The following is a 13151-nucleotide window of genomic DNA, read 5'->3' on the forward strand; positions in this document are numbered from 1 at the left end:
TCCCCCGAGGTATGTATATTATTTGATTATTATTGTTACAGGATGAAGCCATTAATAATAGTGCTATATAAAAGGCTTATGACACAGAAATTTTTAAAAAGAAAATGAAAAGGATGTATAGCTTTCTCATCATTTTCCCATTTTGGTGAGCACAAGAAGCAAGTTAAAAGCAAATTTGCAGCACATGGCTGGCTGGCTGGCTGGCTGGCTGGCTACATTCATTCACCACAAGACCGCACGAAACAACATTACCACTAACATAAACTGACCATGAATTTCAAACCATTTCCATGTATTCCAGTAACTAACTTAAAAGATTAACAGACCCCAAAATTTCTTCCTTTTTTTTCTCCAAGAAGAAGGAACAAAGAAAGAGAAAGATGAAGACAAATCGAGTATCCTATACATGGGGTCATGTCGAGAGAGAGAGAGAGGGAGTCTGCGGAAAAGGTGGTTAGAGATTGACCCCAGCAGCATTTATGGATTGAAGAAAGTGGAGCCACATTTGCATTTCCATCCTTCAGGCTCATAATTGGTATACTGAGTTCCCAGTTTCTCAGAAGTTGCAGGAATTTGAGTGGCGACACAGGGAGTGCAGCGTCCACACTTGCGCTGGCAGTTTGGTGGCCTTGATCCGAGTCTTCCCACCATCCTACTACCATATGTTTCTTCACTCCCATAACCTACTCCACCCTTGCTAATTTCAACACCCTGAATCATAAAAAAGAATCAGCAAACCTGGTCGTCAAAGACTGGGCAAAGAAAAAAAAAATGAAAGAGCAGAAAAGAGTGTATATAAGCTTCAATAGTGAACAACCTTTTTAGAATCAAAGGCAACTCCCGGGAACTCTGGAACTATACCTGTTTGATCAGGTTAAGATAATCGGTAAAACACCAAAAGAAGAAATTGACAAGCTGAGTGTGAAACCAATCTTTGGGAGTTGGATTCTATATATTCTTATAATATGAATCCACAATTAAGGAAAAGTTTAGAGATAAGAGAAGGTTAAAAAGAAGCTTTTGCTCAAACTGGGGGGAAAAGCAAAAGATTGAAAACGATTTTTCTAGCAAAAAAAAAAAAAAAAGAGGTTTAAATCAGACAAATGGAGGTGCAGTACTAAGAGAAATAAAATAGGAAAACCTGGATGAGGAGAAACATCATGAGATGCTATTGCTAAAGACCTGGTTGATACATGAGTCCAGCTTATTATCTGCAGAACAACAATGAGAAAACAACACATTCCTTGCTTCATTTTCCTGAGAATTCCCAAATGATGATGATGATGAGATGATGATAATCTTTTATTTCCAGAGACTGAGAAAGAGCGGGGTGTTTGAGTCAGTGCTCAGCTGAAGAGGACAAACAGAACAGTTGGACCTTATAGAAACAAGCCAAAGAAGCACCATAAAACTATTAAAAAACATAAAACAAAACAAAACAACTTAGACGAAGACCTTATCCGATGTCTTTCTCTTTCTCTCACTCCCAGATGTCTTGGTGGACAGATCTTTGCTTCACATACAAGTTATTCCACCTTCTTATCAAACAGATTGGTAGCTGAGGAAACACTGTCGTGATTGTGTACGTTTTTCTTCTCTTTCGAGTTTTGACAACTCCATCGAGGAAAAACAGTAGGTATTCAAAATTCGAGATTTTACGGAATTAATAAATGGAATAGATTCAATTTAGTTAATTGATTATTTAATTTTAAAATAATTTTATTTTTAATTTAATTTAATTTTTGAATCGAATTAGTTGAATTACCTAAAAATTTAATGAAAATATAATAAATTTTAAATATAAAATTAAAAATATATGAAATAAATTATTTCGTTATAAATTTTAAGTTAATATTTTGGCATTTCAATATTTTATTGATGGTCTTATTTAGTTTATTTTAAATATAAAATTTTAAAAATATAATTTAATTAAATATATTTTATTATTTAATTAATAAAAAATTAATTGATCCAGCTAAATTTAATTTAATCTATTAATTTATAAATTTAATAAACTTAATTTAATTTAATTAACAAAAATAAAATAACAATTAATTTAATTTAAAATTAACCGAATCAAAAAATTAAACTCAGTCATTTAAAAATTCTTATACACATATTAAAACTTTTTATTTATTTTATTCGTACTTTTAAATTTGTAACCCTATTACTTTAATTGAAATTTTTACTCGTTAAATATCAATTAATATTGTTTATGTTAATACATAAATTTCACTTAATAAATTTTTATTCCTAATAATAATTAATGATGACAACAGGTCGGGTCGAGATTAATTTTTACTCGTATCGAATCCAACTCGATTTTAAATATATAAAATTTGAATCCAATTCTACTTGATAAATGTTTTTATTATTTTTATACTCGAACTCAACCCAAATAGACATTATATAAAATCGAACACAACTTAAAATTAATAATATATTATTTTTAATATAAATATAAAATTAAATATATATAAATATATATCAATATAAAATTAAATAAATAATTAAAAAATAATTTTTATATATCGGATCGAGTAAGATCGAATTTACTTATAATCCAAGCTTAACTTAATTTCAAAATTTTTTTATATCATCCGATCCGATATCAAATTTAAAAAAAAAATTAATCATTAAAAATCAAATTGGATCAACATCTATCAATATCAAATTTTTTTACTTTCTCTAATAATAACTATTTATATTACCGATGCCGACGTTTTAACATAACGGAAGCAAAGATTGTTAAAAATTTAAAGATTTATCCTCATAATTTTATTTTTAAAATATATCACAATAAAAAATTTTATTTTTATTTATAAAATCACGATTTAACCTTTGAATATTAAATGAGATAATTTTCCCTAAACAATATTAACGCACAAAGTTCACATGGTAAATAAAAACAAAAGAATCGAAGAATTAGGGTACCATGGATGGATCCAATTATTGTCTCAATTTTTAAGTTCCAACGTTTATAACACACGTAAAATTGGTCAATAAAAAAGAAAACTAAGGAAATAAATGGAAAAATTAATCATTTCTATTTTAATTAAAGGCAGCCAAGTGATTGTCAATTTAACATTTTATATTAAAAAAAACAAACAAACAAACTTGCGCTGATAGGCCTGATAGTGGCCATTCCCGAAAGGTTGGTTTGCCCTATTAATAGCCCAACGCCAGCCCTATAAAAACTTGGGAACGCAGTGAAAAGGAAAAATCCTACGGCTGCATGCCTAGACTGCAGAGCCTCATCTCTTTAAGATGGTCGTCGATGACTTTGAAAAAAGACAAAGAAAGAACGTATAATTGGTATGGAAGCCATGAATAGTGATGAAACCAATGGGGTCGAGGTGTATTTTGATTGATTTTGAATTTATTTGATTTTATATTTATAATATTTATATTTTATTATTTTATTTTTATTCGAATTTAATTTAATATTATATAAAATTTTATCTATTTTAATTTAATTTGAAGTTAATAAAATATTAATTTTAAATATAAATATAAAATTAAATAAATAATTAAAAATAATTATATATATATCAAATTAAGTTGAATGAATTTACTTAAAATTTTATTCTAATTTATTTTATAATTATTTAATTTAATTCGATTTAAAATTTAATTTAAAAAAAATTAGAATTAAGATATTAAATTGAATTAAAACTCATCGAACACGAATTAAACCATCATTTTCAATCATGAAAAATGTAAAAATATATGTAAAAGGAAAAAATAGATAACAAAATTAAGGAAAATAATTAGTATTTCTTCCCTTCTATTTTTTATGTTGTCTCAAAATTATTTTTTTATATTTCAATTTTTTATTTTTTGATATTAAAAATTATGAAATATCAAATTTGTAAAAAAAATGAAATAATTAATAGTATATATATTGAAAATTAATGTTATTGCTAACAGTTATAATTAAAATTTAATTTTTGATAATTTTAAATATTAAAAAATTAATGTTAACGATAAATTAAAGATAAGGTTTAAAGTTAAATTGTTTATTATAAAAATGAATTTATCAATCACATAATTAAATTAACTTTTTTAAAAATAATTATTACGGCTTGATAGTTCATAAATAAATGAGATGGTGAAAGTAGGGTCAATTTCAAGCAGTCGGTTTGAGATTTGATATGGAAGACACGAAGCCTCTTGATCAGGATGGTCGGCTTAATGGATTTTAGTGATTAATGCGACTGATCAGATCAGGTCGGACAGTAGAGCAATGTGGTGGTCATCTTTAAAGAGCTACACCATTCAAAGTTTTTGCTTTCACTGACTCACATCATTGTCTCGTCATTAATTTTGGAGTTCTTCCCAAATCAAAATGCAGTGAACCATAGCTTGATTTAATGTGGAAATTGGCTTTGCGAAATTTAACTACAGCTTTTTTTTTTTAATGTTAGTAATGCTAGCTTTTTTAAAGCTTTTATACAAATACTGACAAATTTTAATTCAAAACTGATGAAATGTGGCACTGGATCAAATGAAAATTTGAGATTAAACACATAGCCTTTTGGTAAAGAGTCATTGTGTTTAGGACTAGGCGTACGTACGGTGGGAACCATTGAGACAGTTGCCAACCCCACCATTAAATTCTAATTAAATGTTTCAATTATATAAATCTGAATGAAAAAGAAAGTACTACAATCACTATATAAGTGGAAAAAATAATACTACTAATAATAAAATGTATTGACCGATTAAATAAAAATGCCGTTGGTTTATTTATAATTGTGGGATGTATGAATTTTGTCAACGAATTTAATTGAATTATAAAAAATTTAATATTTTATTTATAAAATTTAAATTTAATTTTTATTGTCAACAATCTTTTATTATATGTCTTGATTAGAAAATAAAAAGTATAATATGTTCTTATATATTGTTACAAAATAAATAAAAATAATCCATGAATTAGTGTCTGAATGCATTAAAAAATAATCAATCTCTTTCAATTTATTTCAAACTCAATGCTGATGTTTTGAATAAGATAAATGCTATCCCTACTCAACTTGTGGGATAGGGACAAGATATTATATATTGGTCTGCATCCTCTAGTGGGGTATTCACTATCCAATCTGCTTATGACTTTGTTAGAGGAACAAGTTTAAACGAAAATAAAGGTCAATGGGAGTGGATTTGAAAGTTGCGTGCTTTGCCAAAAATTAAGTTTTTCATTTAACAATGCATGCAGTGTATATTGCCTACACGTAATAAGCTTGTTAGAAGAGGGTTAAACGTCCTGACTACTTGTGTATTCTGCATGCATGATCGAGAGGATTTGGAACACCTATTTTACAATTACCAATTGACCAAAAACATATGGATTGCCTTGCATGAGCCTCTTTGCCTTTATCCCATCAAATCATAGACTATAAACAATGGATCAAAGAAAATGCTTTAAATAAGCACTGATCCATGCATGGTATCCCCTACTACCTGTTGTTTATTCATATTCTATGGGAGATTTGGCTTGAAAAGAATAGAAGAAAATTTAGACAAAATGTTAAAATCGTTGACTTGGTGAAATTGACGATTGCGAAAGCTGCTGAATTATTTGAGATGAACTAGAGATGAGTTCGGGCTCCATTGCAATCCTTTGCGTCCATTAGGTGGAACCTTTTGAATGAGGGATGATATAAATTGAACACAGATGGCTCGACATTGGATAACCCTGAGAAAGTAAGAGCTGGAGTCATTATTCGAGACAGTGAGAGAAAATAAATTTTTGGTTCCTCTAGATATATTAGGGCGTGTTCAAATATTTTTGTAGAATTATAGGTTCTCAGATATGAATTATTTTTGGTGAAAAACCTCAATACCCATAAGTTAAAAATTGAACTCGATGCCACCACTGTTATCTCCATGATTAAAAATCACTGGGTGACTAATCCCATGATACTCCTTCTAGTCTTTGATTATAGAAAGTTAATGGAAGATCTTGAAGATCAACACATGCTTCACGTGTTTAGGGAAATGAATAGGTGTGTTGACGCCCTTACTCGCTTTGGTAGTATCAATTATTGTAATAGTTTTAATTATTACGAGGTCAACTATGTGATGTTTAATGAACTTCCTTCTTTTGTTAAATATTTAGTCATCGTTGATGAAGTTGAACATGCTATGTATCGTAATATTTTATAATTAATTCATTCATATTTCTTACAAAAAAAAAGATAAAAATTGAAAAACTTTTAAATTAAAATCCTTGTAAATATAAATTTATTGACGATGTTTTTTTTGTCATTTGTTCATCAATGGTGTTAAACAAGAGACCAAGGGTTTCTGCCATAAGCTGACAGTTAAATATCTCAGACAAAGCTCTGGGAACTGCATACCTTAAAGGAGGCGCTGCCTCTTTGTTTATTACTTATATAATTCACTATGCATTCTCATTTCCTAATGTCAGCACTAATCATATATGGAGCTTGTTCATCGGCAGATTTCTGCAGATTATGGCATGAGAAGAGAAAAAAAAAAGAGTAAATGCTACGTACGTACTACAGCTTGTTTCTGATAATTCAGCAGAAAAAAAAAAAAAAAAAGAGAAAGAGAAAGAGAAACGGGTGCTAGCCTGCATGAAACTACTAAAGAAACATGAGTCATGACAAGAGAAGTCACAGTAATAAGAAAAAAATACTTAAAAAAAAAGGAAGAAACTCCATCGATCTTTTGATTGAGATAATTGTGAGTTAGCATTTAAGCAGTAGTGTCATAGTAGCCACTAGTGCCTAAAGGCAAAGCCCACGACTAGCGAGAGCTGCATGGCTGTCCCACTGTATAGACCGACCAGCTAGAGAGATGGGAGGGTTTGTTACTATGTCTGGCTAACTTTAGGGGTTGATAAGCAGACTCCAGACTATTTTTTTTTTTTAATTTGATGCATTTTGGTTTTGGAAGTCTCAGTTATGATTTGATCAGTGATTTGATTATTCACTGTGACGATGAGGTTTGATCTTCTGCTTTCTTTCTGCAAAAGGTGATTTTATGCACGTAGTTGTTGTGGTTGTGCATATTACTTCATGCCCTTTAACAAGAACCACGTGACCATCCCGACTTGAATTGCCCATTTCCATCTAAATCATTATAGTTGTAATAATCCCTTTGCAAGTACCTAGATTTTACAACATAAAAAAGAATATTTTTCAAAATGATTTATTACATTTTCATTATACTACAAAAAAGAAAAGAAAAGAAAAGAAATTTTAGCCAGGAATATATATGATTAAAAATTGCCTGGCTCAATAAATTATAGTAGTAACTACATACAAAATGATGAATAAAAGAAGTAATGAATGGACATTTTTGTCAGTTGAATTGTTTTGTTTCCAGGTGGTTCTCCAAGTCTCTTTCGGCACAAGCAGTGCCCTAGGGGGTATGGTCACCCAAGCATGCGATCTAGTAGGCCATCTCCCTTGGAGAACTGGCTTGGCGAGCTGCTGCTATGGGACTTGGACTTGGGAGGCCCATACATGAAATCCCTGGGGAAAGATGGATCTTTGGACTAGGCCGTGGTGATGGTATTGGACCAAACTTCACGACGCCAGTAGTAACCCTTGGTGACAGGTTAACTTGTTCAAGTGCTTTCGATTGCAGCTCGGTAGGGTAGTCCCGCACGCACCCGATACGGGGTCCAACCCCCGTGGTCCACTTGCATGACAATCTCTTGGCCAGATTGAAAGCTGGTGCTGGTGCTGGCGCCTTGGCACCATTGGTGTTAATCTTTTCATCTTGGTTATGGTCATCTGTGCTTGTTGCTGCCCTCCTGGTGCTGTCACCTCCATCACTTACATCAGGTTTCCTGGTTTCATCAGAACCAGCCGTTGATTCTGGTTTGGGTTCGCTAGCTGGGGCTTGCCCATAAGAGTAGTCATCATCAATAGCACACCTCTGTATACAAAAACATCACAAACACCATCAGCAAATTTATCCAAGTAATCCTTTGAAGATAGTTGAATTACTTAATCTAATCTTAACCCATAATCAAGATTTTACCTTAACATTAGTGAGATCTACATGATTTTCCTCAAGGAAGCTAATGAATTCCATGAAATTCTCTTCCGTTGGGTGATAGTGACCACTGTATGGCCATATAGCCTGCAAAGCAACGAAAACAAAAGTCAGTGACAAATATTAAGATTAGACGAGTACAAGACAATTAATTACATGCATGCATGAATGCGTTTTGTACCTCAAGAACTCCATCACGAGCAACCAATCTTCCAGCAGCTGTGGTAGCACCTCCGGACAGAAAACTAGAATGTTGAAACTTACCCTTTTCCTTTTTCCCCACATATAAGGCTCTAGTAGTACTTAGGACAAATATCCATTTGGATTCACCTATTGTATCCACCGGTGACCCACTTCGCCGAAAAATAAGCTTTCCATTGTCAACGATTACCTCGTATTCTTCCCTTTCTTTCTGCAAATGATTAATTGAAATGATAGATACGTAAGCAAATAGGCAGCTATTTTTAAACTGAAAATTACTATATATCAAGCTGTCTTAATTTGAACGTACTGGTCCAAGATATGTGATGGACTGTTGTTGTAGTTTTTTCCTTGGACATTTGTCAAGATTCACTTCTTTCCCATCTCCAACATCCAACCTTTCAGAAACAAAAGACATGAAAGTCTTAGAATATAATGAATTGCACTTTTGACCTTTTGAGATGTGACGAACAGCTAATTTACTACTGCTATACTTTTCTAAGTTGAACGGGAATTTTTGGAAGGCTGCGACCGAAGGATAAAATAATATAATAATTACCAGTAGAAGAAAGGCTGTGTGCTTTCACTTGAGAACCACACGTCATAATACAGGTGTAAGTTATGCCCATAGCGATGTCTTGGATCGATCTGAAATAACACAGGGAATGACAGCCATACAGTTAGATTATATAAATGTGATCAAGCAAAACTTGTTAACAAAATCTTTTTCTAGCTAGTTCGAGTTAAAGCTAACAGTTGACAGTATATCCTTTAATATATATATATATATATATATATATATATATATATATATGTTTCAAAGGACTTACAGCTTCAAGCCAGTGTTGGAGGGCTAGTTTTTGAGCCTTTTCATCCTTGGACAAACCCTTCCCCACCTGAAATTAATAAGGAAGACATATGATTCATAAGGTTAAAGAAAGAGCATGATTAAGGAGCCACAACATAAAATTGTTGTTGAAATTTGAAAACGATTGAATGTGTAAAAGATACCTTTGCTGCTCTTGTCTTGGCTCTTGCCCACCGTGAAACTGCAGATTCTGGTTTTTCACCATTGAAGAATGACACAGAACTTTGCTTGAGCTCTGCGAGGTCTAACACCTTCCACCATAGCTCCTCAACCACCACTGCACAGTCTGCAAGGTTTCTTCGAGTCCGGTAGCTCTTGTAGACTTTTTGAAGCTTAACAGCTGCCGCATCAAGCTCACTAACGGGTCTTGGTGAGAACAAAATCGTTGGTTCTGGTAAAGAAAGTGTGGGCATTGGCTTATGCATTAATCCGTTCGAAGCATTTGAACCTGACTTCCTTTTGTCTTGAACTACATTCTTGAACGAAAAAGTTTTCTCAAGCAATACTTTATGATCAAGTTCGCTACTTTTCAATGATATTGAATTTTTTCTTTGAATTTTATCCGACCCAGCTGAGTTGGTCATGGTTTCTGAATCTGTTCTCTTGAAGCTGTTTACTCTCAAGGTCACCTCTCCATCTTTTGAACTCAGACTGATGTTGTAGGCCAAATCGAAAAATCTGTGACTTAGAATTTGTTGCCAGGCTGATAGAAGCAAGGAAAGTGACAATCCCATAAGACTTCAATTAGCTTATCACAAGACAATGATCCCCTGCCTGCTCAACATGATTGAGGAAGCTAAATTACAAGATAATACAGCTGGGATGAAGCTAAAAAAGACAAAATTCTTATAGGAAAATTACCAGCTCCGTGTTAAATCTTAATTAGATATTGTTGCATCAAAAAGTTCATAAAAGAAGAATACTTAATTTCTCTTTATTTGAAATTGATTTTATCTTGTTAACATTGATAATTACATATTTGAATTCAACATAATCAAGAATTCAGAACTTGAACAAACAGAATCTTTCCCGGAATTGATCATATGACCTTGGTTTATGACAAACAGTGTAGGTCCCAAACAAAAAAGGCAAAGTTAAAGCTAAAGGCAAAACACTTGCAAACTGATTAACTCCAATAATTGAAGGAAAAGAGAAAAGAAAACATCAACTCCTATGCAACTCCATTAATCATGAATGTGAAGTGATCTAAACCAAGATAAGAATCAAGTAATTTGAGAACCATTAATTATGACCAGAAGAATATGAATCAATACCAACAGACAGACTCCATGTAAAGGACTAAATGATTTGCAAAGACTGACTGGTATATCTACCTGTATCCTGACCTTCAGGTATGTTCCTTTTTCCTCTTTCTCTCTGAGAAATAAGATTTCTAACTGGAAAAGCAAAACAAATTAACCCCTTGGAATGGATGATCAAAAAAGATGTCTGAGTCTGACTGCCCTCTCTCTTATTATATAGGGATGATAAACTAATGGGGAAGTCCAACTAAACCTTCAAATACGTACCAATCCAACCAAAAGACGGGCCCGGACAGTCCTCTCGTACATACCTAGTTATCAACTGAGATATGGTTTTGAATAATAAAATGGGATTAAAAAAAGATGGGTCTAATTCAAAGGTTTTGAGCCTCGTGGTTAAAGACCAAGAGAGTTTGATGAATTCAAAGATTGAAATGTTGGAATTCTTTATGGAAAATTTGAAGGGTTTTTTAAAGGTCATCCCCATCCTTTCTTGGAACCTGGAGACCCTTGGGGAACATTACATACAAAAAACAAAAAGTTGGAGATATAATAGAGATATACCTGGAATGACAGATGGGAGATTGGTCAAAGAAAGTAAGCTTGTAATTAAGGAAAACTTCCATGAAAAAACACCAAAGCGCTTTAAATCTCCACGCACTGGAATTTTGCGGTTCTGTTTCATAACAGTCAACGAGTGTTTGGTCATGGCTTTGGTCATGCACACGCCTTTTTTTTTAACGATTTAAAAAGAATTTTTTAACGACCCCTGCATTCATTTTCCCACCACTCTTCATGACTCCCTTCTCTAACATTACAACAAAAATTACTTTTTAGTCCCTACTTTAATTTCTTGTCATAGTGTAAACTGAATTTTGATTTTTCATCCACGCATAAAAGTATCAAGAGTTTACATTTCTTTTCCTCGGTCAAGTAATACATAAACACTATATTTGACGTGATTTTGCTTTATAATTGATGTCGGTGATTGTGTGCTTTATAGATAAAATATTATATTTTTAATTAATATTTTTTGTTTTTATTTATTTGTTTTGTATTAATTTTCATGAAATTTAAATATATATATGATTTTAATGTACTTAATATTAAAATTATTTTTTTTATAAATTTTAATTTTTTTATTTTTGATGTTAAAAAATAAAAATCATAATAAAATATAAAAGAAATAAGGCATAATAATTTTTAAACATTTAAAAATATATATATGAATAAAAAATGAGATAGAAGAAATGATTCAAATTCAACCCTATTAATTATAAGTACAAATATATAAATAAATATATATATATATATATATATAGAGAGAGAGAGAGAGAGAGAGACACACACACACACACACGAAGACGAGATTTTACACATATATTTTTTAAATAATTTAATTTTAGAGGGAGATACATGATGAATATATTTAATGAGATTTGAAAATTATATTTAAAGATTTTTTAATTATTATCTTTTGCAAAATGATACTATCAAATAAAATTTTATTTTCAAAACTTTATTATAATTCATAAATATTTTAACACTTTTAACATAAATTTTAAAAATAAATTAAATTTTTTTGGTCAAAGAATATGAAATTAAATTAAACTTTAAAAGCATGTAAAGGCATTATTTAAATGCAACATACTAGTGATGTAATATTATTTTTATTATTTTAGATTATAAAAAATTAAATTTTGATTATTAAAATTAAAATTCCATCGATCTAACAACCCGTCAAAGATTTTAAGATTTCTTTCTCGGGATAAAATATCATTGACTAGATAGTCTGTAGTATTAATTAATTAATAACCTCAACACGAGGGTAAACATCTGTCATGTCTGCAAGGAAACGTATATAATAATAATAATAATAATAATAATAATATTATTATTATTATTATTATTATAAATAATTACGCAACTAATCTTAAGAAATATTTAAAGAAACTCATTAGCAAAATTCGATAATAAATATATTTAATCATGTGATTAATTTACGTAATTAAAGGTAAAATCATTGCATTGATACTATTTGATAGAACTTCTAGTTTTAATGAATTAATATTAAATTTTGACTAACGTCTAACGCAGCTTCCTCGAAAAATTATTATTACGTATGTTGACTTGCACTCTTATACCCATTAAACTATTAAACAAGTTACTTTGATAAGTGTTTTTCAATTTTTTTTTTTATTTGAAGTAGTTAGGGTTTGAATTTTATTGTTAAAATTAATATTTCAGTATTTTTCAATAAATTACATGATTTTTTTCACATTTATATATTGCTATTATTATTTTAAAAATATACTCAATAGCAATTTTATAGTATTGGATTGGTTATTAAATTAACAAAGTAATAAATAACGTATTTATAATAAAATTGTTTGGCATCTTATTGTAAATGAATTCTTTTTTGGTACATAATTAAATCTTGGCTTATTGATGCATTTATTTATTTGATTTGATTTATTAAATTCTTATATAAATATAATTTTATCATGATTTTAATTTTTATTATACTTATACTACCTTCATAAAAAAAATTGACATTCGCTTTCACAAAGACAGGAAAGTGGAAGGCAAGCAAAGTAAATTTACTAAACTTCGAGGAAATTTTATCGGTGCGGGTGTTTAGCTGAATTCACGAATAATGGTGCGTTGAAATTGGAACAAAAATACAAAGTTTCAGCGTCGGTATTTTTCCCCATAGCTATCGTGGTGGGTGACCCGTCGGTAATTGTGACGTGTGTGACACATCTGTGTTATGGTTTTATACTTTT

At 30.8% G+C, this 13151-nt stretch overlaps 2 protein-coding genes across 5 annotated transcripts; both read right to left on the reverse strand.

Moving 5' to 3' along the window:
* Positions 1–8: 8 nt before the first annotated feature.
* On the reverse strand, positions 9–1626 carry LOC111285950 (EPIDERMAL PATTERNING FACTOR-like protein 5). 2 transcript variants are annotated; one of them, XM_022875673.2, is made up of 4 exons: positions 1456–1626; positions 1142–1350; positions 818–861; positions 9–711 (listed from the first exon to the last, which is right to left on the reverse strand). In XM_022875673.2, the coding sequence occupies exons 2-4, from the start codon at positions 1251–1253 to the stop codon at positions 478–480; spliced, it is 390 nt and encodes a 129-aa protein (XP_022731408.1). In that variant the 5' UTR covers positions 1254–1350; positions 1456–1626; the 3' UTR covers positions 9–477. The 2 variants fall into 2 exon arrangements, with proteins under 2 accessions (XP_022731408.1, XP_022731406.1); XM_022875671.2 differs by lacking the exon at positions 1456–1626 and having other exon boundaries at positions 1142–1435.
* Positions 1627–7143: 5517 nt separating this feature from the next.
* Positions 7144–10789, reverse strand: LOC111286135 (IQ domain-containing protein IQM1-like). Of its 3 annotated transcripts, none has more exons than XM_022875941.2 (8): positions 10438–10789; positions 9247–9877; positions 9066–9131; positions 8795–8883; positions 8546–8633; positions 8216–8446; positions 8020–8121; positions 7144–7914 (listed from the first exon to the last, which is right to left on the reverse strand). In XM_022875941.2, the coding sequence occupies exons 2-8, from the start codon at positions 9835–9837 to the stop codon at positions 7423–7425; spliced, it is 1659 nt and encodes a 552-aa protein (XP_022731676.1). In that variant the 5' UTR covers positions 9838–9877; positions 10438–10789; the 3' UTR covers positions 7144–7422. The 3 variants fall into 3 exon arrangements, with proteins under 3 accessions (XP_022731676.1, XP_089619294.1, XP_022731678.1); XM_089763168.1 differs by having other exon boundaries at positions 7210–7914; positions 9247–9806; positions 10438–10570; XM_022875943.2 differs by having other exon boundaries at positions 7210–7914; positions 10450–10467.
* Positions 10790–13151: the final 2362 nt, after the last annotated feature.

Source organism: Durio zibethinus, chromosome 6 (assembly GCF_047325235.1).
Source record: "Durio zibethinus cultivar Kanyao isolate XHJ-2024 chromosome 6, ASM4732523v1, whole genome shotgun sequence".
Taxonomy (NCBI): domain Eukaryota; kingdom Viridiplantae; phylum Streptophyta; class Magnoliopsida; order Malvales; family Malvaceae; genus Durio; species Durio zibethinus.